This window comes from Mastacembelus armatus, chromosome 9 (assembly GCF_900324485.2).
Source record: "Mastacembelus armatus chromosome 9, fMasArm1.2, whole genome shotgun sequence".
In the NCBI taxonomy this organism is placed as follows: domain Eukaryota; kingdom Metazoa; phylum Chordata; class Actinopteri; order Synbranchiformes; family Mastacembelidae; genus Mastacembelus; species Mastacembelus armatus.
The window spans coordinates 22,951,344-22,977,263 of NC_046641.1; the positions used below are offsets into that span (position 1 = coordinate 22,951,344).

Sequence of the window (25,920 nt, forward strand, 5' to 3'; positions counted from 1 at the left end):
GATCAAATATATAAAATTACAGACAACTTTAATAAGAAAATGATAATGAAAAGGTGTTTTCCATCTATTTATCCATCTATCTGTCTATCTATCTATCTATCTATCTATCTATCTATCTATCTATCTATCTATCTATCTATCTATCTATCTGTCTATCTGTCTATCTATCTATCTATCTATTTATCTGTCCGTCCGTCCGTCTATCTATCTATCTATCTATTTATCTGTCCGTCTATCTATCTATCTATCTATCTATCTATCTATCTATCTATCTATCTATCTATCTATCTATCTATCTATCTATCTATCTATCTATCTAATCTGTGCCCTGTTAGTCTTCATCTTAGATTTTAGCTGAAAAAGCTAAGTGCTGGACCTCAGTCCTCATGGAGGCTTTTATTTTGAAAGGTGAGGGCGGAAGCAGGACTGCGGTTATAAACAAACACACGCAGGCGGCTCGTTAATGTCACGTAGGTCTCTGTTGTCGCTTTAGGGCCACGGACGGACTCTCAGGGACGTCGTTCTTCCTCTCAGACCGAGGTTTCAAGTCACACCCTAAGCCTAAACCCCAGGACTGAATCGCTCCGCTTGCTGCCGCCCTCCGTCCCCCGGAGTCGGTTTATGACGTTAACGTCGCGGCGGCGAAACGAGCCAAACATGACGGAGCTGAGGAAGCGGGGCGGCGGCGGGGGAGACCCGGACAGCACCGACAATATCAGCGACAAGGTAAACGGCACCGTCCCCGGGACACAGGCGACGGTTTCCCCGTGAGACCTCGTCCTCGGAACCAGTCAGGCGGGTCGGTGTCAGCTGGGTTGCCAGGTTAGCAGCGGAGCTAATGAGCTAGTCAGGTAGCAAGTGGCTCCGGTAATCCCGCAACCACCGCAACACAGTCACGGAAACCGCAGCGTATTAGGACGAAACGAGCTGGTTTTTGGTCTCAGATGTCCAGACGTGTTTAATTAGAGCCGCCTGATGTGTCAGGCAAAGTTTGGCTTCGTCCAATAAATAAACCAAAGGAATTAGGGCCGAGCTCGTTTCTGAAAATGGGTTTAAAGTCTAAAAGAACCATTGAATTGGTTTTTCTCAAGTCCTGGTTGTTTAAGGCTGCAGTTTATTGTCTGCATGAAATATGAAAATACCCAGAGAGCAATAACTTAAGCTTCTAATGTGTTTGTTAGTTTATTCAGCCTTTGGATCAGGGACAAAACCCAATAGATCAACGTCCAGAGGGAACCAGCACATTATCAGTCATTAATGGGATTTAATATCAGCTACAGTCCAGTTTGAGCCTCATCTTTAGCTTCACCTTGGGGACAAAAGGCTTAAATCAGTGTCTGCTTACTCACTTCCTCCAGAGCTTTCAGCAGAATCAGCATCGTGGTCACCAAGTCAAGTCTGTTTTCAGGACACGGTCTACACACAGTCCCAGGGAGGAAAACCTCCACAACAAATGGAGAAACCTTCTTTCAGGTTCGGACCTGGACCTGGACCTGGACCTGTAGGGGATGAAACTTTCCTTTTAATCTGAGCATCGTTATGACTTTTAGTCCTGGTTGAGCTCTGCAGTTCGTTCCTGACGTGGGAGGCAGAAAATAATTAGATTAATCTGTTATAAAGAAACATTTGCTTTTTCCAGCTGTTAGTCTATGAACATGTAAATCATCACTGTAAAGGAGATGAAAATAAGAAGTTGATGTTTATGGAGAGCCGGGACTCTAACAGGAAATAATATTAGATTATAATCAAAGTCATGGTGCTTCCTCTGATCTATGGATGTGTCCCTGAGTATTGTCCTGACCTGGGACTGTTTCAAAGGTCATCACCACCTAAAGCCTCCACTCAGGCGACCAGCACCAGCCTCTCTGTCATATCTGCAGGGGGCGTTGAAATTAACTCGCTCACCGATAATATACGGTCTCTGAAACTGTGCCAGGCAGACCACCTTTACGCCTCTGAACAGATGTGTCTTTGCAGACTCACGTAGCTGTGCGGGTCGTCTGTTTGAGGCTACAGCAGACATTTATTTTCCTAACTGAGAAACTGTCGGTCACTTTCTATGTTCTCCCTTCTTGTTTTCCTTGGATAGGAATTACCCAATCTGTTCAACCTGGGCTCAGTTTTCTGTTTGAGGACCACGTCCAGGGACTCTGGCTCAGACAGCTCTTTGCTTTTCCGGCTCTCGTCCACGTTCGGTGTGAAAACAAACAGCACGACTTAAAACGCCTGAGTGGCTGATTAGAAATTAGATTATAGGACAAGCTGAGACTTGAGCAGTCAAACCTAATGATTTCTTCTTTTCCTCAGGATGTCAGACTGAGCGAGGACAGGTTTCTCGTGTTTGGAGAGGCCTCGTTTGTGAAATAACATCTGCAGTGTCAGTGCAGTAATGCAGCTGTGGTAATACACATCAGCTAACAGCCTCTTGGTGATGCTTCCTGAGCAATACAGACATTCAGGCTAAAAACAGATCCACTAATGGGCATTTATACACATCTGAATGTAGTGTGTGTGTGTGTGTGTGTGTGTGTGTGTGTGTGTGTGTGTGTGTGTGTGTGTGCGCGCGCGCTGCATTTGACAAATTGTTAGTGTGCCAACGTCTTTGTCTTCACCTCCTCCAGAGTCTGTTATTGGCAAATTGCTGCAAAACTGGTGTCTCTGGAAAAACCGACACACAAGACTTGACTGAGAAATTGAAGCAGTGGAGGCTGAAACATTTACGGAGGAGAAAAACCTTTATCTGATTAATTCAGTTTTTTTTGTTGTGTTATCTGCTGTAGGTTTCTGTTGTCTGAGACTTTTTCTCTTCTGGTATCAGCATTGAGATGCACTTTGTTGAGGTGTCTCTTGTTTCTTCAGATATTCAAATGCTTCCAAAACATTTACCAGTTTGAGGCCGTTCGACACTGAAATAATGGCAGATGTGTTAATGTGGTTGTTTGTCTTTACAGAATTTAATCAGTGATATTAAATCACATAACTAAGCAGAATTCAGTACATTTTTAGTCTTGTAATAACCTGCTAGTAGCTTAAACTAATTTAAACTAAAATGTTTGCAGTCCTGCAGTAAATCCCAGATTTGTGAAGGTGATAGTTCAGTTTTTGGTCAAAGTGTTTTGCGGAGGTGTTGATTCATCTGGCTGCTCATTCTGGAGGCTGGAGTTTGTGTTATTGTGCTTTGTGACCAAGGATTTATTGCAGGACTGTAGCTTGGTGTATCTGAGATATTGGATATTTTTTTCTGTCCTGGTCTCTGTCAGACAGTGGATCCACCTCAGTCGTGGTAGGATTGAAATAGTGATCGGAGGAAATGATCAGGGAAAGAGTTTTTGGGTGAAAGGAGATGGTTACTGACACTTGGATGATGTAGTAGTTTCTCTGTATGTGAAAGCCAAGTACAAAGTAGAAAGTATTTCCATCCATCCATCCATCATCTGTACCCCCTTAGTCCTAACCAGGGTCCCAGGGATCTGCTGGAACCTATCCCAGCTCTCTCTGGGTGAAAGGCAGGGGTCCACCCTGGACAGGTCCCCAGTCCATCACAGGGCCACATAGAGACAAACAACCTCACACACTCACACTCACTCCTATGGGCAATTTAGAGTCACCAATCAACCTGACATACATGTTTTTGGACTGTGGGAGGAAACCAGAGTACCTGGAGAAAACCCACACAAGCACAGGGGGAACATGCAAACTCCACACAGAAAGGCCCCTGATGGGTTTCAAACCAGGAACCTTCTTGCTGTGAGGCAACAGTGCTAACCACTTCCTTATATTTCTTTATATTTCCAGCATTCAAAGTTAGATCACTTCGTATGAGAGCACTGATGGGGCTCTGGTGTTCAGCAGGGTTTTATACTGGAGTCCAGCTTGTTTTGACCTCATGCTGCCTTACTCTCTCACCTGGCAGGATGACAAGTTACCAAACCTCAGCTGAGTCATTTAGCTGTTCTTTGATCTGTCTGGCTTTTGTTTACAAGCCCTGGTTGGCTTGTAAACATGGTGTGAGCCTAAGGTTACCACTTGCAGTGATGCAGCAAAATGATTTTTTTTCCTGCAACTCAGAGCAGAAGGAACAAAACTTTGACACAAACATGTGATCCACCAAGAGAACAAAGTTGGGTAACAACCCAATATTACTGTAAATGATGATCTTTTCCTTTTCTGGGTGAGTCAGCCCGATCTGTCTGGATTTGGAGGTTAAAGGATAACACACCCTGCAGCACCACCCAAACAGATCATCTTTAAACACTCACTGAAGAAAAGTAAGTGAAGGGCTCTAAGTCTCATTAGTGGTTAATCTGCTGAATAATCTGATGATCAATTTCTTAATGATTCTATAAAAGTAAGAAAATGGTAAAATCCATCTGATCTTTGTAGGGCCCAAGTTGTTTTTTTAAATGTCTGAATAAAAACTGGAGATGGAGAGAAAAAAAACCTCACATTGGAGAAGCTGCAACTTAAAATTAAAGTCATGCTGCTTCGGCTTGGAAAAAAAATTGATAGTTCAGAAAGTTGCTGAGCATTTCATTGACTAAGTCTTTTGTGGACTTTAAATAGACACCCATATGTCTGTGTCTTCAAGCCCTTTCTCTGTGTTATCGCCATAGCCAATGTTTACCTTCTTTAATTAGGCAGTCACACATACAGGTACGTACCCAGCAGTGGGTGCTTCATTCATGCTGCAGTTAGCACAGTTAGCGGCTGCTCAGAACCCATGTGACAGGTCACCTTCGCAGGCTGTCTGATGGCCAGCTGGCCGTCCCTGAAGCCGCTGGCAGCAGCACCGGTGATGGTGGCGGGAACAGCAGGCCATTTAATGCTCCACAGGGCACAGCTTCATTCTGCACAGCCCTGTCTTTGGACAGCAGGGGAGTCGCTACTGCTTTACCTCCAGCTCAGTGAAGTAAAGAAACAAATACAAAAGGCATAGGGTGTCGATTTTAAGGGTTTGTGTCCAACTAATAAAGGTTTTTGTGCAGCTATAGGATGGGTTGTACTCTATGTATCCCAGATAAATGTTAATCTGACTAAAATGACCCCATTAATTTTCATTTAATGCCACAAAAACACCAACATGTTTGTTGCTCTTAAGCCAATGATGCCTTCAGTTTCAGCTGCACTTAACCTGATAATTATTTACTTACTTATTCCGTCTGACATTGTCTTAGTGGGTTAGTTATGGTTCCCTAACCAGTCGATTGCGATGTCGGTCATTATAAAACGTTGATCTATGACTTACAACAACAGACCTCAGACCTATTTCTTCCACCACATGTACCAGATCGTCCAAGCCCACAGTGGTCCTGCCGCACCTGAGCTATTGCCTCATGTTGTTCTGAGATTGGAGGGTCCGTGTTAAAGCCAATAGATTCAAGATATAAACAGACACTACAAACCCAGCCATAGCACGACCGTCGTATCATTCAGGGATTCCATTTAATAAGTTTTATAAAGGGTCTTTATGCTGCAGCTGTGTAGAAAAAAGCCAGATCCATGGAGGCTGAAGGTTACTGCCAGCAGCAGTGTTACTTCAGGTCAGTGTACATTGCTGATTAGCCTAATTCCCTGGAGCATGAGGAAACTCATGTGGGCTGTAGCTTGCTCAGTGATTCCCCTCCCCAGTGACCAGAGCCAGACAGTGCTGCTGCTGCCTGCTGGTCTGGACATCACAGGTGTGTTTGTTGTTTGTTGAGGTTTGAACCTTTCAGACTAAACGAGAGCTGAATTCATTTCACTGCTGCTTTGCGTCTTTTTGGGTTATTTCTGATTAACAACTAGCTGCACCGTCTTATTTAGGTGGAGTTTCTGCTGATTTTCAGGGTTCATTCTAGCACAAATCCCTAATCACAGACAGACACACAGTTTCAGACTGGTTAGTCCACTGTGTTATTTTTATATTCATATATGTATTATTAATATTTAGTCAGGTTTAGCCTCGGTGACGTTTTTATTTGTGGACGGTGTCACTTAGTTCGACTGTCAGCTGACTTCTTCAGCTCTTGAACTGTGCACTCAGGTTTTTACAAAAACACCTTTTAGCACTGTCAGTAAATGGAGGAGAGCTGTGGCCTGAGCTCAGAGTATTTATCTGATTCTTGTGTATAAGACTTGATTTGTGAATTACCTGAACATACACATAATCACAGTAAGGTAAGAGGACGACTGTATATCTACTGATCTACTCCCTCCGTCTGACATGCTGAAATGTCATAGGCATGGTTTCTACCTGTAGTTTCTGGTAATTTATTTATAATTTATTAAAGAAAAAAAAACAAAACAATGTGACAGCATTAAACTACTACAGCTCCTGTGAGGTTTTGGGAAATGTTGTTCAATGCTTGTGAAGTCATCTTCGTTTTGTCTGGTTTTGCAGATAAGAAAGTACATTGAGTCCTGAAAACTAGTCAAACAGACGCTGATCCCAAAGTGTGGCTCCTTCCTCTCTCGTTCTCTGCAGAGCAGCCATTAATCGCTGTGAGCAGGAGAGAAACAGCAGCAGTGGTTGAGCTGCAAGGACAGTCGTACTGCTGCAGCTGCGGCCCACACCGTGGAAAACTCAGGTGTCCTGTAGAAAGTGAATTAGCGGATGCTCCAACCTGCTGTGGCTGCTGTTTTCTTTTTGTGTTTACGGGAGATGATTAGAGGCCGACTGAGGCTGAGGATTAGCTTGACGCCTTAGCTAAACTTGGACTAATATCACAGATTTGTAGCATTGTTATCACAGAGCAGTTAGCATGCTTTGATGAATAAACAGCAGATTAACCATGTTTAACAGTTTATTAACGAAGCCTGGGTCCAAACATTCAGATCAGGCCGTGGGGATGTTTTCTTTCCCTTTTCACTGAAATATGTAATTCCCACTGACGGGTAGGACGCTGTAGCTTTCTCCCGTTTCCGTCTGCAGGCCTCAGTGTTATCTCATTAAAACCTGAGTGGAAATCTTCGATTACACCCGTAGCTCTGCTGACGCTCCACCAACTCAAGTGACTCTTCTCAGCCCCAGTCTCCTCCAAGTTTCAGCGTCTTCCCAGCTAATTACAGCATCTGGCCAGGATCAGAGACCTAGTTTCTACTCTGAAGAGTCTGTGATTTAACCCTGATGACCCCACTAACCATATTTAGCAACATTTGAGTAAAAGCAGCCATGAAAGGGAAAAAATGTCCACGAAGCGTCAGCAAAGCTTCTCAAGTGCAGAAGGAAACCTGATCTCCCACAGAGTGAGCTCAGCAGGAGTTTGTCTTGGCTTTAAAAATCGACTTTTTAGGGACATCTCCATCTCTCTGCTCTTTTTTTACATGATCAATCATTTTAATTTCTAGTGTGTATCATTACGTTTTCACTATCTAAGGCTGTGTCCACGTTAACACTGCTAAACCTGTAAAATACATAATCAAACACGTCATTTCAGTAGGAGACGTGTTTCTCCTCTATATCCTCCTGGGACTGTTTATATTGTACGTTTAGCCAATCATCAAATTATTTTTTTACACCTATTTTATTACAAAACTGATCGTCAAGGAGGCATTTTTAATTTTTTTTTTTTTTTTGTTCCATGGCCCATAATGAGCAGCTCATTCGTCTGTGCTGTTTGTTATCTGATGCATGTGCTGAGCTGTAATTATTGCTCGAGGCCTTTTACTGTTAACTGAAACTCTAGTGAACAACTTGGGGGCGGAAACACTGAACTTTTGGATGTTTGACAAACAAGATCCATGTGGAAATGTTTCAAACTATTTAAAAAAATAATTTTAGGTTAAAAGAGATACAGGATGTTTTTTGTTAGTAGTGCTTAGCTTTATTTGTATTCAAATCTGAAATCAACTTATACTATATCAAAAAGTAAATGTAACTTCACCGGGAAATGAATTAAAAGTTATTTTAGCAACTAGACCAACAAACCCAGGAGGATTTGACAGTTGGTTGGATTTGACTGTGATACGTTACAGTCGGGACAGAGACAGTGTGACCCCTGCTGTGTCGACTGGGTTGAAAACAAGATTAAAGATTCATTGACACAAATAAAGAAGTTTGCCTCCTGGGCAGCAGCCTGTTAACCCGTCGACACCTGGTGTAGCCTTTCAGCTCGTTCTCGCTCAGCCAGAAATCCTCCAACTTCCCGATGAGATCAGAAACAAACTTCCTCCTTTTTTAATCGTTTTGTTGGGTTGAAATGTGGAAACTGGAATATCTCGATTGATTATTATTTTATCAGACGACCTAAAAATATAAGTATGTTTGACTGCAGGTTGGAACTAAATAAACCCGACACAAAGCAGTGTCGATCTTGATACGGTTTTGGTCGGAGTTTGGGACGTTTGAGCTTTGGAAAATTAAAAAACAAAAGAAAAAGGCTTCTTGTAATGAATTAAAAATCATAGTATTGGAACAATAGCATTGATTTTTATTACCAGTAGGATGTTTTCTCTAAACATCTGCTTGTGCTCATGAAATGGAAAATGTTGAATTCCTTCTTTCCCTCACAGGCCTAATGTAGTGGGTGTTATGTAGGAGAGAGGTCACTGACGGTACGATGGGTTTGAATTCTTGGCGGCTGTGTCCAGTTTAAAAGTGGAAATCTGTTACACGCCCAAAAACAAACACACCCATACACTCCCACGTTCAGTTGCAGACCTATGACTCCATGCCAAGCGAGGACACGATACAAGCTCTGTAGTCTCTTCCCTCTGCACAGTAGGAGATTAAACTCTGGCCTGATTAAACCACAGTCTGCCAGTCCTTTGTCTTTTCCTTGTTAGGATAATGTTTTAGTGTTTTCTGTTATCGCCTTGTGATCACTGCCCTGTGTGCCGCCGTCTTAAGTCGGTATTTGAATGGCTGTGTGTTCTGGCAGGAGGCTGATGGCGATGACAGGCTGGGGCTGCAAGGCGACGCAGATGGAGAATGTGATGGCGATTCCAAAGCCGACACTCCAGATGTTCCTCCCTCCACAGCAGACTTGGACAACACTCCAGAATACCTGAACAAAGCTCTGGAGGGGCTGCCGCCCAGGTACACGCCGCTCAAACACAGATACGTTGGATGCCAGCAGCTGTTGTTTAATCCTGAAGTGCATCCTGCTGTCATGACTGATTAGAATTGACTCTGATCCTGCTACACAACAGACGGATCAAGAGTCCATTCATTTACTACTTAGCCTTACCAGGGTAAGGTTATGTATTTTTATGAGAGTCAGTCTTAGCTCAAGAAGATGGTGACAGCTGTGACAGCTATCATTGTCTAAAGATGTAACAGAAGGCCTGAGATCAGAGCAAATCTTTCTATGACAGATGCTTAGAAAATTGTTAAAACCTCTGCTTTTATTACAATTGCATTCACATGCATTGGTGCTGGTGTAACATATGATAGTGTATGTTTTCACAGCAACCCCCACCTGGAAGTGGGACAAGCTTAAAGTCTTGGGCTTGGTATATTACAAGTAGGTCAAAATGCAAACTACAAACCCGCAGCAGCCACAGCACTGAAGTTCTTGGTTTACAAAAATGCAAACCAGGCCTGAATTATGCCGATCAGGTGACTTGCTGAGTTTACATACCTTAAACCAAAGAAGCCTGAAGCCCTGTTCAAGTGTGCTTCAGCCATAGTGAGCTGTATCATTTAGCAGAAAGCCTCTGACAGAGTGATCCACGCCCTCTGCTTTAGGTTAACAGAACCAGAACCAGACTGGAACCTGCTTATCAAAGCAGCCGAGAAAGTGCAGTTTAAATACATTTTCAGCTTAATGAAGTATTTGACATGGTGTTCAGAAAACCCCTGTCCACGTGCAGAATTTCTGAGCATTTACCCAGTGAGCTGTAACTGACATGGTCAGTGATTCACAGCAGTGCAGTAATTCAGGCATGATGGTGTTTGACCCAAAATGCTTTTACAGTCTTCTGTCACGATGCAACGAGCCTGTTTGTTCAGTATGTAAAAAAACACAAAAGTGGCATAGTTGTGGTTATAACAGTTTGTACAGTCACGTAGTCAGTGAGGCCTTTCACTAAGGGACGATAAATCCCACGGTGTAATACCTGTAAGACGTGTTGCAAATGTCACACGCTGATAAAAAAAACTTAGGAACCTGCACATCAAGTTCTTAGGAAGGTGTGTTGACCTGTTGTGCCCGATGGAAAATACTCTTCACATATGCAGGGAGCTGGTGTTACAACTGCACACAAACAGCCACTGAAAGTCTTGCACAGTTTAGATTTGTAAAGTACTTCCTCCCAGCATTTCACAACTGTCACACCTGGACGAGGCCCTGTTCGACGTGGAGATGAGAAACGGAGCGGCCAGTGACGGTCGGGTCACAGAGCTTATCGGCTCACAAAGAGGGAGGCACTAATCCCAGCAGGCTCGGGGCCGTGTGCGCTGCAGAGACACCATGGAGGGGGAGGGAGAGAGGGAAGGAAAGACATCAGGAGAATGAAGATGGGCGATAAAGAGAAACAGATGGGGGGAAAATGTAGTGAAGATGAAGCTGAGGAGGGTTGGCAGCAGATGAATAGATGGACTTCACGGTGAAGAGAGGAGGAAGTTTTAGCAAGAGACAGTGGGTGTTGATTGGAGGAGTCGGAGAGAGAGTGTGAGCAGCAGCAGCTTTTTTCATGATGCAGCTGTTTTCCTCTCCATTGATACAGCAGCCATCAGGCTCTCTGCCCTGCCTGGCTCCTGTGCAGCCTTTAGCTGCTTCCTCTCTTTTGTTTTGCTCCCGGGCAGCGGGCAGAGCAGTTGTTTGCCCTCCAGCAACACACACTGCATAATGTGTTGTGAAAAACACTGCAGAGGATGAGGCCTCACGCCACATTTTTAGCCATACTAGTGTCAGGACACGGGGAGGGCTGGTAAAATTATTAGTTTTACATGTCGAGACTTAATCAGCCTGATGGTTTATGTACCTGCTGCTAACTGGCTTCAACATATGCCGACTACCTCCACTGTCAAACAGGGAGGATGCGAGCCTCATCCGAACTCCACAGTGCTCCTCTCTCCAGACAGTAAATCTTCTCTTTATGTCATACTTTCACTCCGTCATCTCCTGTTCATAGACAGAAAAGTTGATAAACCGTAGATGAACTGATGAAATAATCAGGTGTTTTATTTTTCTATTCTCCACAGATGGAAGAACTATTGGATACGGGGAGTTCTGTCTTTAGCCATGATTTCAGGCTTTTTCCTCATCATCTATATGGGACCTGTCACTCTTATATTTGTGGTAAATCACAATTTATTTATTTAAAGCTACACCAACTAGTGACTTTCATTTTGTTCTCTGGCTCAGATATCTCTCAATATGCTTGTTCTGTTTCTATCGTCTGATGAAGGTGATGACTATCCAAATCAAGTGTTTCCACGAAATCATCACCATTGGCTACAGAGTTTACCATTCCTATGAGCTGCCTTGGTTCAGGTCACTAAGCTGGTGAGGAGAACAGTGTGTTTATCTTCACAATGACTGACGTTCTATCACTGTTGAGACACTTCAGCAGAACAGCATGTTTTTGATAAGCAGCAGTTCTGCAGCAGCTGCACGTTCGATCACATGCACCTTAAATGTGATGGTGAGACTTTTGAAAGAGATTGATTGATGAATCAGCGGACACCAGGAAGTACTTAGATACATAGATATACACTAGATATGTGCTGTGATGTGTAGTTTTTTTTTGGCAGGACATCTGGATCATCAAATATTTGCGGTCTTGTCAATTATTGCTCGATCGGATCAACAAGGACAGTTTTCTTACATTTCCTGAACAGCTGATTGGGTTTAGACAGTATTTGATATTTGAGACATTTTTTAAAACATGTTTACATTTTTCAAAGTAGAGTATTACAGTTTTTTTTTAAATGATGCTGACCATGCTTTCATGTAAGGTCTGAGCTGTCTGTGATTTGTGGTGTTATCTAAGGCAGTATTTCCCATTTAAAGGCAGCACTATTTCCGCAGGAGGCAGTACACACACTATTTAACTCTGCTGTTCCTCCAGTAAAATGCTGACTCGGCTCAGTGTCGTCTGCAGGTAGTCAGTCTTAGTGCAGCTTACCTGCACCCACGACCTGATGTTAGCTTCTGTTTCTGTTCCAGACTTTCTGTTGACGAGTCACGTTTGTATACACACTGATACACTGACAGTAGTATGTGACAGCAGTGCTCAGGACAGCCCGGAGCAAAGGTCACTGCCGTGTTGGAAGTAAATGAGGGCTAATTGAAACTTGACCCTTTCACCAAGGACACACACACACACACACAGACACATGCACACACACACTCACACACTGCAGGTCAATATGCAGGGAGCAAGAAACAGAGGTAGACATTTAAACCTAGCAACCCAAACAACACAGGAGACCATTAGCAGGTACTCTAAATGTTAGATGTGCACAAAACATAGAATCTCTTACTTTTAAATATCAGAAGTCAAACCTAACAGCATCCCTCGTTATTCGTTGTTTGCACTAAACAGGTAAAACATGACAACAACAAAACATTCAGAAAACTGTCTGTTTTCTTGACTCAGGTACTTCCTGATTTGTGTCAACTACTTCTTCTATGGTGAAACTGTAGCGGACTACTTTGGGGCTCTGGTGCAGAGGGAGGAACCTCTGCAGTTCCTGGCTCGCTATCACCGCTTCATCTCCTTCGCTTTGTACCTCGCAGGTGGGTCTGACCTTTGACACAATACGACTGCTGTGTCTCAGAAAACACACATTTTCTTTGCTTATAAAAAAAACTCACTGTATGTTTAATGACACAAGCTCTTCTCCTAAAGCCTTTGTTGTGAACTGCCATATAACCCCAAACACACAGCTCATAAAACATGTTTCATTCAAGCATATCTTTCATTTACAAAGAATAATGAACATCAGACATCAAACTTCAGTATCTGAGTATCATGTGCTGACTTTCAGCTGGATCAGACCTCAATTCTAATTTTTACAACAGAAGAAGACTTGATGTTCACTGCAGTTAATTACTGAAGTCTTTGAAAAGTTAATTTTTTTTGTTCTACTTCAGAGGCACTAACCCAAAATGCTGTGCACTGTGGAAGGCAGGGAAATATTCCCAGAATCTGAAAAAGCCTAAAGGAAAACTGGTCAATTACAACTGGAGTATTACTTTTAAACCACTGGCAAACGTTGGTAGTTTTAATGAGTGTTTTTATTTTCATTCTGTCTTAGTGTCAGTGTTGCTGTTTTTGTGAGTCCATACATCGAGACACTATACTCTTAGTATATCTTTATACTGGTGGTAAATAAACAAAGTGAACACTGTAAACATGTGAGGAAACGTTACATATGCAGGGGATTTTAGTGAATTTATTAGAAAGTGTGTGAAAACACATTCTGTTTGATGGCACCACAGTAGATCAGATTTTTATGATGCTGCTGCTGTGAGTTTAAATGAAGCGGTGAGAGATGTTCCTTCCAGAGTCTCGCCGACTTAGTCGTCTTTCCGGCGACCCAGCCGGGCGTCAGGTGCAGTTTTAAGCCACAAGGACGTTCAGCATCTTCTCTATGTGTTGGCAGTAACTGCCCCCCCGAGGGCTCTCTCAGGTTCACGTGGACAAACCTGACACCTCCTCAGCTCCAGTCCACACTGTGAATTAAAATCAGTGTAAAACCTCAGTTGTCAAAGAATCAAATGCTCTTTGAGAAGGTTAATCATGATACATTGACCTTTCCACTGTACAGTTCGTTTGATATGTACTGTTGAATCTATGCTCTGTAATCCTGGAGTAAAAACTGACAGCATGTATCTACTCTTTCACAGGTTTCTGCATGTTTGTGCTGAGTTTAGTGAAGAAACATTACCGCCTGCAGTTTTATATGGTGTGTATCAGCCAAGTAACCCTCTGGTTCTCTACTCCACTAACTGTCCTGCCCACCCCCTTCTTACCTGGTACTGGCCCCTGCAAAGACTTTGGAAACTCCTTGTGTGCTCTGATGTCGCCATTGTAGAAGCATGTTTGTTGCATCGCTGCTTTTCTGCTCTTTTGAGGCACAAAGTACTTGCTTTTAAATATTTTTGTACCTTTTTATTATCCTGCGTTACCCTCAAGAGTAGCTGCCTACGTTATTATGCAGAGTTTGATCCTGTTAAACACAGTTCTTCTGCTGGGACTGCAGCTTTAGTTTTCTTCACACAACCAGACTGACTTAATTTGTCACGTGGATTTTACAAATTTGCCATGAGTGCCCCACACAACTTTATTTTGTTGCATGCATTGTGCTAAAATTCTAGCTTGAATATGTCCGATGCATTTGTGACACTAATCCCAAGAAGATTGTGCTTTTCCACCTGCTGCCTGCTCTTCTCACATCATCATACATGTTGGTGTTTTTTGACTTGCACCGTATCTCACCTTTCTTCACACTGTGGCCTTGTCCTCGTCACTGACATTGTGCGTCTGTTTGATTGTATGATTTCACTATTTCTGACATGAGCCGACGTCTGAGCAGGTGTAGCTACGTTCCTGTGCAGTGACGCTGTGGTGTTTGTGTTTGTGTTTGCCATTCCAGTTTGCTTGGACCCATGTGACCCTGTTGATTGTGGTAACTCAGTCCCACCTTGTCATTCAGAACCTGTTTGAAGGAATGATCTGGTAAGAAAAGACAGACCCGAGAGGACCCGCCTTGTCGTCTTTGACTGTTGTTGCATATGTGTCAACTGTGTTCTCTGTTATTTATCTACAGGCTTTTAAGGGGAAATTCTAATAATTAATCTTTATTGTGAATATTTTTTACCACATATGGACACCACACGAGTTATCTGTCCTTGCCATAGTGGCAGGTATCAAGTCACAGTAGAAATTAACCAGAATCAGACTTTGATCAGGTTTGGGGCTGTGGATGGTCTTAAGTTCCTCCACCACCTCTCAGCACTGTGGAAATGTCTGTTTTCTAGGTTCATTGTCCCCATCTCCATCGTGATCTGCAATGACATCATGGCCTATCTATTTGGATTCTTCTTTGGGAGGACTCCGCTCATCAAGGTAAAGGAGGTTTGCAGTAGAAATGTCTCTGTCCTGAGTGAGAAAGTTCAGCTCAGGTAGTAGGCATATCATTTAGAGAAGCAGCACTATGAGCACTTCTGCTGATCTATAAAAATAATGATTCCTCTAAACTAATTGCTGCTTTATTGTAAACTTAGAGAAACCATGACCTGTTTTTCAGTGACAGGTTGGCCAGTAGTTCAGTTCCTCACTGGTTTTGTTCTGTAGCTGGTTAAATGGGCAGCATCTGGAACCACGGTGATCTATCCTGTTAAAAGTGAGCCAGATTTTGTGGTGCTGAATTAAAACCCTGCATTAAGCCCAAAGATAACAAGATGGGTTTTGCAGCCTCAGGAGACTGGATGTCAGGGCAGGCCCATCGTGCGTCCTCTCTGCCCTTCTGACAATTTATGATCCCCTGGGAGGAGCTGGTGTGGCTGGTGTGAAGGATGTTTGGGCAACTGCCTCACGTCACTGAGCCAAATGTCATCGTTCTCTAAGTGGATGATGTTTTCTGTTGTAAATCTACACACACACAAAAACCTATTCATTAACCCAGAGCAGAGGCCAGCAGGGAGAAAAGAGGGTTATTTTAAGTCACATGTTGTTTGTGGTCGGGCTGAGTAAAAGCTCCATGTCCTGTTGATGTGAAAGACTCTGTTTGTCTCCAACCCCCCCCCCACAGCTCTCACCCAAGAAGACCTGGGAAGGCTTCATTGGAGGTTTCTTCTCCACTGTGGTCTTTGGCTTCTTTGTGAGTACACCGACTCGCTCACATGGTCCATATTTCCAGTCCGAGTACACGCGGCAGGAGAATCTGTCTGTAATCTGATGCAACTAGACCAGTCAGAAGAACAGGACCTCTGACTTGTTTTTGCTTATCTGCTGCAGTCTGCTGTGGGTTAGAGAACAACCTGTGCTAGAGTTTGAGTTGCTTAGTGGACATATGTAAACATCTGAAGGTTGCACAGAACATGATCCTGATTTGAACAATTTCAGTGATGTGCTGACTTCTTCTTCGTTCTTTTGAATTTCAGCTGGCCTACCTCCTGTCTCAGTTCCAGTACTTTGTGTGTCCAGTGGGCATCAACAGTGAGACCAATGGCTTTACAGTTGAATGTGAGCCTTCTGATATATTTGTGATGCAGGAGTACACTCTTCCCACTGTCGTACAAAACACACTGAGACAGGTGAGACTTCTATATTTAATCATTTCATTTTCTATAAATGATTTAAATGTATTAGTTTGTTCACCTATGTCAACATGTCAACTAGAAGATGTGACTTTTTGTCCTCTCTCTCCTCGCCTGTCTTTTAGAAAACGGTAAACCTGTACCCCTTCCAGATCCACAGCATCTTCCTCTCATCCTTTGCGTCTCTCATCGGGCCATTTGGCGGCTTCTTCGCTAGCGGCTTCAAGCGAGCCTTTAAAATCAAAGTAAAAAAACCTCTCCTTTGGTTTTATTTATTGTTTTATTATTTTACAGTCTTCCACTAGGTGTATTTGTCCTTTACATCTGTTTTTCAGGTGAGATTTGTGTCTCATTAGCTCATTGTTTTCTGTTTCATTGCTGCAAGATAACAGCTGACACTTCTCTGGTATCTGTGTTCATGCATTTAAATGAGTGGAGCTCCATCTCACGATACAAGGTCAAAGACACAGATTGGTTTGAGGGAGGTATTCAAATTTTGCAAAAACTGGTTGGACTACTTGCGTTGTGGTAGAGAGCTGAGATTTTCCTTAAAGCGACAGGTGGTTGGGCGACACCCTGCTCAGTCGCTCACACGGCACTAAACATTCCCTGTGGAGGTGAAGTGCAGCCTCCTGCTGTGACTGAGAAGTCATTTCCCAACCTGACACTTGATCTTTGTGCAGCTTGTCTTTGTAGCACATCTCCACCTGGTGACTCCATATGTGTTTCTGTGCAACTTAGAGCACTGACATAAAAGAACTGAGACCTTGGGCTGATGTATTTTTACATTCTGGTCTCTCCTCTCCTACAGGACTTTGCCAGCACCATCCCAGGCCACGGCGGCATCATGGATCGGTTTGACTGTCAGTACCTGATGGCCACCTTCACGCACGTCTATATAGCCAGCTTCGTCAGGTAAGAATCGAGGCTCAGGGGGACACATGTCTGAAAATGTGTTGACAAGTTCATTTATTTACAGATTTATGTGTTTATCATAAAGCTTGAGGTGACTGAGAAACAGAAGCAGCTTAGAAACAGGCCAAGTAGAGATTTTTTTACACCTGTTTTTCATCGCTGTCTTTCAGGGGCCCAAACCCCAGCAAAGTTCTGCAGCAGCTGTTGATGCTTCAGCCTGAACAGCAGCTCAGCATCTTCCACACTCTGCACTCCCACCTGAGAGACAGGGGAATACTGCCCCCCGCTGCCGCCCAGGCTAAATGAAGGACCGCTGGCTTCATGAGCTGGTGGCTGCAGTGTGTGATGGTTTGGAAAGCTTGTGTAAGCATGCACGCACGCACACACATACATACACACACACACACACATTTAAATATGGCTGTATGGTGTGTGATCTCAGGCTGTTCTCACAGCGTCCATCGTCTTCCTGCCAGCTCTTTATTTGACTTAACCCAGCTCAAAATCACAAGCGTGATTCTGAGGTGACTCTCCAGGCTGCGTGGAATAACCTCATAGTAAAACAAACACAACAAACAAACAAAACGGGTGGCTTTGTCGTGCTCCATCAACTACAACACACCATGAGTGAACAGGGAGTTCCCATCCTGAAGCTGCACAGACTGAAGAAAAAAGGTCCGATTGAATAAAACAGACTTTAGAGTCCACTGGTTCTCAGTACAGGTGGATGGTGGATGTGCACTTTCCCTGTGGACGGCAAATATTGCACTGACTTTAGCTGAACAAATGCATTACAGAAGTTTTTACCAGCATAAACTGGGCCCAGAGTGTTGGGCGTGTGGACCTGAGTGACAGTGAACAGACTGTTGAGAAGCAATGATGCAGCAGTGTTGTCAAACATACTGTTTTCTAGACTATGCTCTATTTAATGATCTTAACAAAAAAACATGTAGCATGTACACAAGTCCTGTCTTGGGCTACTGCTTATTGAAGCCATGTTAGTTCTGCTCCTCTATAGTCTCGACATTTAGCTTTTAGGTTAACTCACACAATAAGAGTCAACAGGGATTGACTACAGGCATGTTAACGCAGAAACTCGAGCATCAGTGGCTCAGTCGACATTAACGTTAGTGTAGTGTACATAAGTCTACTGAAAATATTTAGCTGAAGAAAAACCTAATATATAACTAATATATGAGCTGCTGGTGGAAAAGAAACACTTTTAAGCTTCAGAAATGATATGCAAAAAAAACAAAACAAAGAGATATAAGAGATATTTGTAGTCTTTAGCATGAACACAATTAGATTTTTAACAGATGCAGATGTGATCTAAGGATGCTGTTTATTTAAAGGGTGGTTTGGGTATAAGAAGAATTTATGGGAATAGTTTGACATGTGGGAAAGATGTTTATTTGCTTTTTTTTTTTTTTTTTTTTTTTTGCTGAGAATTACAGAAGATGATGAGACACACTAATCCCTGTTTGTTTAATATGGATCTAGAGCCAGGGGTCGATTAGCTTAGCATGAAGACTGGAAGCAGGTGAACAGCTGAAGCCTCCGTCTCACCTCTAAAGCACATGTTGTTGGAAAACAACAGTCCCAAAGAGATGTAACTCCCAGAGTCGTGTCATAGTAGTTGCTAATGTACAACAAAACAGGATCAAGAGCTGCACATAAATGTACTAAACAGGTAGTACAATTTCAATTTGTCATGTTTGAGATCAGAGAGTCCCAGTAGGATCAGACAGGACCTGCAGGACCTGCAGACGTGTACTGTAAATTATCTCTGTCATAACTGATGCCACAGAATAACATTAGATGTTAGAGTCTTCTCCAGTCTTCATGCTAAGCCCATTGCTCCCTTGCTCTGCAGTTCACGCTAAAAGTCCATATATGATATTGAGCTTTTTATTTAATGCTAAGAAAGCACATTTTCCAAAATGCTTTAAAAAAAAAAAAGACTATGATGGGGTGGACCCATCCGACCACCCTGAATCTGATACTGTGGACGATTGCCTTTAGCATGTTATGCAAATTGCAGTTGGATATAAATATGAAGGGGGTCATTTATTTTTACAGGAAATCTGTAGAATTTCTGAGAAATCACCAGAGATGACAATGTGACATAAGAGGCTGTTTTTGTAATGAGATTCAGAGAGAAATGTTTACCAAAGCACTGTCTGATTAACACTGACTTCCTTATGTTATTGAAAAAGCTCAGTCTCCTTGCATTTGCAACACCGTGTCCTTGTTCTGAGAGGAGAGGTGTGAACTGGGCTGTAGGCTGGAGTACTAATATTTGCATCTGAGGCCCGTGCAATGTGTTTCACTTTTATTTTACTCACTTCTTTCAGTTGTTGAAAGAAGAGGATGTTATGCTTTGTCTAGTTTCTTGTGGTTCCTCATTGAAGTTCATTTCTGCATATATTCCCCATTTGAGTTGAACAGGGATGCTGGGTAAATTTATGGGACCAGCTCAATTGTACTGTACACATCAATAGCCACACACTGCTGCTTTACAGGCTTATTCTGTATCCAACCTTGACTGTCTGGCTTCGTCTGGATGGTGCTGACACTAAAGCAATCTGACCAAAAATAGACCCAAACAGCAGATGGTGAAATTATTTAGACTTTTCAAAGCTGTTTAATGTGAGTCTGGAGTTTGCCACCAGAATAATACAACAGTCTTACTGTCTAATCAAAACATTCAAAATCTAAAGTGATTGAATGATTTTTCATTTCAATGATGGTATTTGACAAAACCTAGAAACACAAACTATAAAATGAATAAATCAGAAAATTTGCAGGTATTTTGCACATCCCTTTGGGTGTGTGTGTATATGTGTGTGTGTGTACAATAATGAAATTGAACGATTCATTAATTCATTGTTAAATTGAATTCATTACCTTCAATCAGTATATGCAATAAGTTATCCAGTGTCACTCAAGAAGTGTATTATTCCCCTGGTATGCTCAAGACTCAATAGTTTTAAAGTGATAGTTCAAATCAGATCTGTGTTATTGTGGGATAATTTATATTCGTATTCAAGGAATAAAGGTGAAACTGTTGTGGTACACAAACCTAAAGGTAGGAAAGGAAAGCAGCAGGTACTTTTAGGAGCCCAGTGTCAGGTACTGATGCACTGCAGATGTTTGGTTGCTTGTCTTTTTAATTTATGAATATTTAGTTTGATTTATCTGAGCGGAGTTTTCTAATGACAATAAAGCTTTTGGTGTGGATAAGATTCAAAAATATACTGAGGATGTATGCTGGTTAATTAGGGCAATACATAGTAATGTACAAGCCACATTAATATCTTGTTAGGGATATTTTGAAGCTGTTTACTGTATGGAGGTGAATAAAGTTTTGTTTTTTTTTCTTTAAAATGTTTTTACATTTGTTCATCGTTTCACGTTCTTTGCGTAATGACAAGGCAGAGGATTCGTGTTCTCGTTACAGAAACAACTTCAGGTTTATTCACAGAGCTTGTGTTCACAATTTGTGACTTGACAGAAACAGGATTTCGCAGTGTTAAATTGCATATGTAGCAGTTACTGTGACAATGCACTCGCAGCCATTACAACCAAGCAGACTGAGACTAAGCACTGAGAAGCACTGTCCGAAAGGAATGTTTGGAGAGAGACGCTGCAGGCCTCCATGAATACACAGCTTTGTGGAGGAATGACAAGACGATAACTTCAAAAGCAGAATGAGCTAAAATCCAACAAGTGTTTATGCATCTAGGACAAATCTGGTAAAATATGCAGTTTATGTTAAGTGAAAAAAATTGAGTGTTGTGATAATTAGCAAGTTATTACTACATAAAATCTTGAAAGTGGCTGTTTCAAGATGATCAATAAATATATTTAAAAAAAAAACGTTAATTAAAAACACTAAATATGCTCGACCATTAATTTAAAGCTTCTCACTGTTCATATTCAGTTTTGTTCTTTTGAAAGAAAATGACAATTCAAGTTTTTTGTCACTGAAACTTTATCCCTTGCGACTATATGACTAGACATGCTCGATCCCCTGGCAGGTTTCCATTAAAGTGCATCTGAGGAAAATGATGGCAGTAGATAAAATGACAGCAGCATTTAACAGAAGCAACAGCAACCCCTTCTGGAGAAATGCACTACACCTTTTTTCCACTAACAGGACAATACATCCGCTCTGATGGTTCGATTGTTATTGGGCCGGCATGAGATTAAACCAGGTGAATTAGTTCGTCTGAAACTAACAGCCCTGCATAATTTTGTTATTAATATCCAGTTAAAGCATTTAAATGCAGACATACGAGACTGTGACAGAATTGAAAAATGAGGGGGTTACATTTCCATTGGTTTAAACACAAATGAAAAAAAAATAAATAGTGCAATTTAAAATGTTATGTCCATACCCGTTTGGTACTTGAAGTGCCAATCACACCAGAGTTAAACCCACATTTGTTTGCAAACAGGTCAACTCCAGTATTTCCTCTACATTGTAGTGAAAGTCCAAAAGGAACAAACTGAATAAGCAGAATTAAAACTGTAGTAGCTGGACGGACTGTTTATCTAGAACTTGTACTTGGCAAAAGTACAGAACCTGTTTGTTTGTTGATTAACTGGCTAAATAAGAAACTAAATGAAGTCGTCCCTGAAAACAGAAAATAGTTCCCATAGTTGGTTTGGCACTTTAAGCCTTGTGCTAAAAAAAATTCAGAGGAACTGGATTGTGGGTTATTTAAATCTTAGCATTTCAGTGCTTTAAAGATGATCGTTGGTGCAGTAAAAACTAGTTTTAGTATTTTAGTCATCATGTTATTAAAAAAATAAAATGAATGGGCAGGTGTTTGCTGTCAGTATTTATAACCTTCGCCCCTCTGGCTGATTCCCCCTCATGATTTGAAGCAGTTTAAATTCCTAAGACATGAATCCACTTTTCATTTTTCCTAATCCAAACCCTAAAGGCGTCCTGATGAGAGGTCAACCCGTAGCAGGAACTCTTTCAGAGACCAAGCATTAATGTCTCACAGCTCTGTCACTTATCTTAATTTTCTGTGGCCACTAGAAAATAGCTAAGTGACTAAGGTGTTAAGTGGCTCTCTCGTCTCATCTTCCACCTCTACCACAGTCCTCGAGTCGGGCCTGTCGGGGCAGAAAATGAGCCGTAACAGCGCTAGCCCAACACGCACCAGCAGCCTGAGCACGAGAAAAGCAAAAGGCACCGTGATCTCCATCAGGTGGAAAATTGGGGCACTAAATCTACTCAAAATACAAGTTAGGAAAAAAGTCCCTAAAGCTACGCAGGGGTACAAAGCCAGCTTGGCCAGCATGAACACGTGCTCACGCCCGCCATACCACACGTAAGGGTGCAGAGTTTCCCGCTGATTGTAAAGAGCAACCACCAAGATGGTGAGTTGAAATATGCCTGCGAAGAAAATGATCACACAGCTAATCTGAATGGCTTCCAGTTCGTTGCGAGAGTTGCGTGGGAATTCGTGCGTCAGTTGATAAGCTAAAGGCAAACCTCCGACAAAAGCCAGAGAGAAGGTGTTCAGCAGGCCCATGAAGCGTGTGGCCTTGGTCACGTGGAGGAAGAGCGAGTGGTGGACAAACCAGAGCAGGCCCACAGTGGCGAACGAGCCAAAGTAAGCGAGATACTCTGGACCATAGACCTGCAGAGCTGCTACCAGGCTGCCGCCAAACTGCTTCTCTACTGCTGACGGGTCTGGAACATTGTCCTCGCTGAAAGGAAGGAACCAGAGAGGGTAAATGGACTTTAACTCTTATCACACCTAATCCACTGTTTTTCTGTATACAATATATGGGTTGTGTATAGAAAACAGGCACTTTATCTACTTTATCTACACATTCTGGGAAACAAGGTGAAACAAACCATATGTCCAGGATGAGAAGAGTCGCCACGATGGCGTAAACTCCGTCACTGAACGCCTCCACTCGGTCCTTATTGAGGGGCTCGTTGGGCAGGTAAGTGTAAAACAACATGGAGTCTGGAGTCTCCTCCACCTGTCCTGAAATGGGCAAGGTTTGGTTTTTGTTTAAAAGAAGACAGCAGCTCACACACTTTCCCATTAAGCACGTTTCTCTTTCTCCTAGCTGCCAGCTGATAATCTAGTCTGCTTACCAATTGCTTTGCTGCGACACCACTTCAAACACTGGGAGATGTAGGGCAGGAAGATGATAATGGCTAACAGCACATAAGACTGAAACAGAAAGAAAGAAAATGTTACTCAGGGCTCAGTAGATGTGAAGGTACGAGCGAGCAACAACTTAGAACGGAAGAGACTGGATGAGAAATAGACGATTCTGCATATATACAATTAAATTATTACTGAATTATTCTCTTAAAATAATTACCAGTCGCTACAAGATGATTGTCTAATTCTCCAACAACCCGATGTTAAAAATCTGTACGTTACACAGACCTGAAGGGGAAAAGATTTCCACCTACCAGCTGGAAGAAGATAAAGGAGAAGATGCTGGCGAAGAAGCACATGATGGGCACTCTCATGATGACTTTGAGGATGTGGTGCTTGTAGAACGTTTGGTTTTCTGAGATCTGGATCTGTTCGTTCAGCAGGAACGGCCGACTGAAGGCGTACAACACAATCACCGACTGTGGAAAGGATAAGGGTTTTTTGTTTTTGTAAATCAAAACTAAAAAGATTATATACTGCAGGTAGTACTATTAGTAGGCAGTATTATTATTATTATTATTATTATTATTATTATTATTTGCTGTTTGTATTTCAAGGTAACAAATTCTTTCAGGAAGGATTTGAATGAAACTCTCCGGCTCACCTGAATGACGCCGATCACCATCACACACCCACAGAAGAGTAAAAGCCCGAGGATGTTCTTAGGGAAAGTTGCCATCAGTGAGAACTGCAAAGAAAATAAACAACAAAGTAAAGTAAGTAGTTAACAAAATAAAGCTTGATTTTGCAAACAGGGTGACTGATTCAGCTGCTGCTGCAGAATCATACTCACTGTGTATGGTAGGAAGGTTATCAGCATCATACAGGCCTGAAATAGAACCGAAAGCAGAACTTCACAGTAGACGGACGGTTTCACTCTCGGGTAAAATGCAAACAGTATACTTCTAGTACCACTCTGTACTCGCTTAGCAGTAGGGACACCTGTCAGAATTATTTGATCCTAACACCACATTCATGTCCCCTGTGCTGCAGTTATAATGCACTTAGATGCTAACAGTCAACTCTCATTGATGTAACAGTCTGAATGTACAAACCTGTGGATGTTTAGTGCCACAATTAAAAATAACTTGAACCTTTTAGTCTTTGGAATAGTAACTTTGAAGCTAATGTGACAAAGCCACATCTAACATCTGACCAACAGCCAAACTGCATATGAGCTCAGTTGTACTTACAAGGTTCAGCAAGGCAAGGCAATCATCAATGCGTACAATCACCTGAAACAACCTGTGAAACAAGACACAAAGCGGCGATTAATAAATATGAAGCCATACAAACAATAATTATTATTAATCAATAACTTGCCTGATATGTGCAGCCCAGGCAACAGTCACAATGAGGAACGTCATTAAATAAACAGCGATTTTTGTTGTTAACAGAAGATGAACACTCTCCGTCAGCTCCTGCAGTGCACACAAACCAGGAAGTTGCATTAAATGTCCCATATACCTGACCCAGTCGTCTGTGGGCTCACTGTAATCACACCGACCTGTCCGGTAGCAGTTTTACTCACTGAGTGTAGGATTTATGTTTCATATTACCTCATTATCTTCCACTTTTGTATGGGCAACAGGTAAAATCTGTGGAAAAACAGAACAGTATTAGAAAACTATCAAATGTAGTAATGATACTACGATGATACTCCGTGGAAATCCTGTTCTGTGAACTGAAATCAGATTTTCGACTGAAAATATTATAAGCACTGGTGAACAAGTGCTAAATACTATGAAATGGGGACTATTTGTTCTTTGACTCCATAAAACTCCAGTTTTAGGGACTGGGTACTCTAAGACACATAAAAATGTACTTAAGAACAATTTTACTTTGCATTGAATTTCTCTGCCAAGGTTAACTACTACATACCTAGTGTATTAAGGAAGTAAAGTATATAAAGTGCAGTTTATATGTATAACAGTGTCCTTGACTCCTCACTTTATTTCTCAGTCTCAGTTGTAGTAACTTTTTGGATGCAGTATTTAATATGCTGCTATTTGTTTTTGTTTTGTCATACTCCACTTTATATACCACAAATGCTAATAATATATGTTTTTTTCATCTGCTGCTGCTGTAAGTTTCCTGCCTGAGATCTTATCTCAAACTAGCTCCACCTTCAGAAACTGCAAATTATATATTTATTTATACTAGTATAACGGTGACAGTTGACTTTTTGCACTGCTGCTTTGCTTGACTGAATGATTTTCATACATCCTCCACCAGTATTGATCCAATAATCTGACTAATCCTGGTCTCTGCGGTCCAAACACCAGCCCTGCCCATTAAACCATCAGACGTCATTATTCAGACGCAAAGCTCAGCGTGTCCTACCATGACAGTGGCGATGATGGAGATGAGAGCATCGCTGTAGGCCAGCAGTCTGTGGGAGGACTGGGTGCTGCTGTGGCCCTCTCTGTCGGACGGACTCACGCTCTCCAGGACCGAGGAGGACGCTCCTTTCTTCTCCATGTCCTCGTCGACGTGGTGCTCTATGATGTCGCTGTCCCCCATCGTGGAGGAGCTACAGGCTGACAGAGGGCGCAGCAGAGACCATGGACCCTGCGGACGGATCTGTTTACAAACACCGGACGCACAGC

The 25,920-nt window shown here is 42.3% G+C and overlaps 2 protein-coding genes across 3 annotated transcripts; one reads left to right on the forward strand and one right to left on the reverse strand.

The window, feature by feature from the left end:
* Positions 1-432: 432 nt before the first annotated feature.
* cds1 (CDP-diacylglycerol synthase (phosphatidate cytidylyltransferase) 1) lies at positions 433-20,880 on the forward strand. Its single transcript, XM_026321226.2, has 13 exons — positions 433-726; positions 8,859-9,016; positions 11,126-11,222; positions 11,332-11,429; positions 12,526-12,665; positions 13,779-13,837; positions 14,528-14,610; positions 14,913-15,000; positions 15,686-15,754; positions 16,038-16,190; positions 16,319-16,438; positions 17,005-17,108; positions 17,279-20,880. Exons 1-13 carry the CDS (start codon positions 622-624, stop codon positions 17,412-17,414), a joined length of 1,410 nt encoding a protein of 469 aa, XP_026177011.1. The 5' UTR covers positions 433-621; the 3' UTR covers positions 17,415-20,880.
* tmem175 (transmembrane protein 175) lies at positions 20,557-25,920 on the reverse strand. Of its 2 annotated transcripts, XM_026321224.1 has the most exons (10): positions 25,655-25,920; positions 24,871-24,909; positions 24,635-24,732; positions 24,505-24,556; positions 24,105-24,140; positions 23,916-23,999; positions 23,566-23,730; positions 23,239-23,317; positions 22,990-23,125; positions 20,557-22,838 (listed from the first exon to the last, which is right to left on the reverse strand). In XM_026321224.1, exons 1-10 carry the CDS (start codon positions 25,832-25,834, stop codon positions 22,169-22,171), a joined length of 1,539 nt encoding a protein of 512 aa, XP_026177009.1. In that variant the 5' UTR covers positions 25,835-25,920; the 3' UTR covers positions 20,557-22,168. The 2 variants fall into 2 exon arrangements, with proteins under 2 accessions (XP_026177009.1, XP_026177010.1); XM_026321225.1 differs by lacking the exons at positions 24,635-24,732; positions 24,871-24,909; positions 25,655-25,920 and having other exon boundaries at positions 24,105-24,163; positions 24,505-24,522.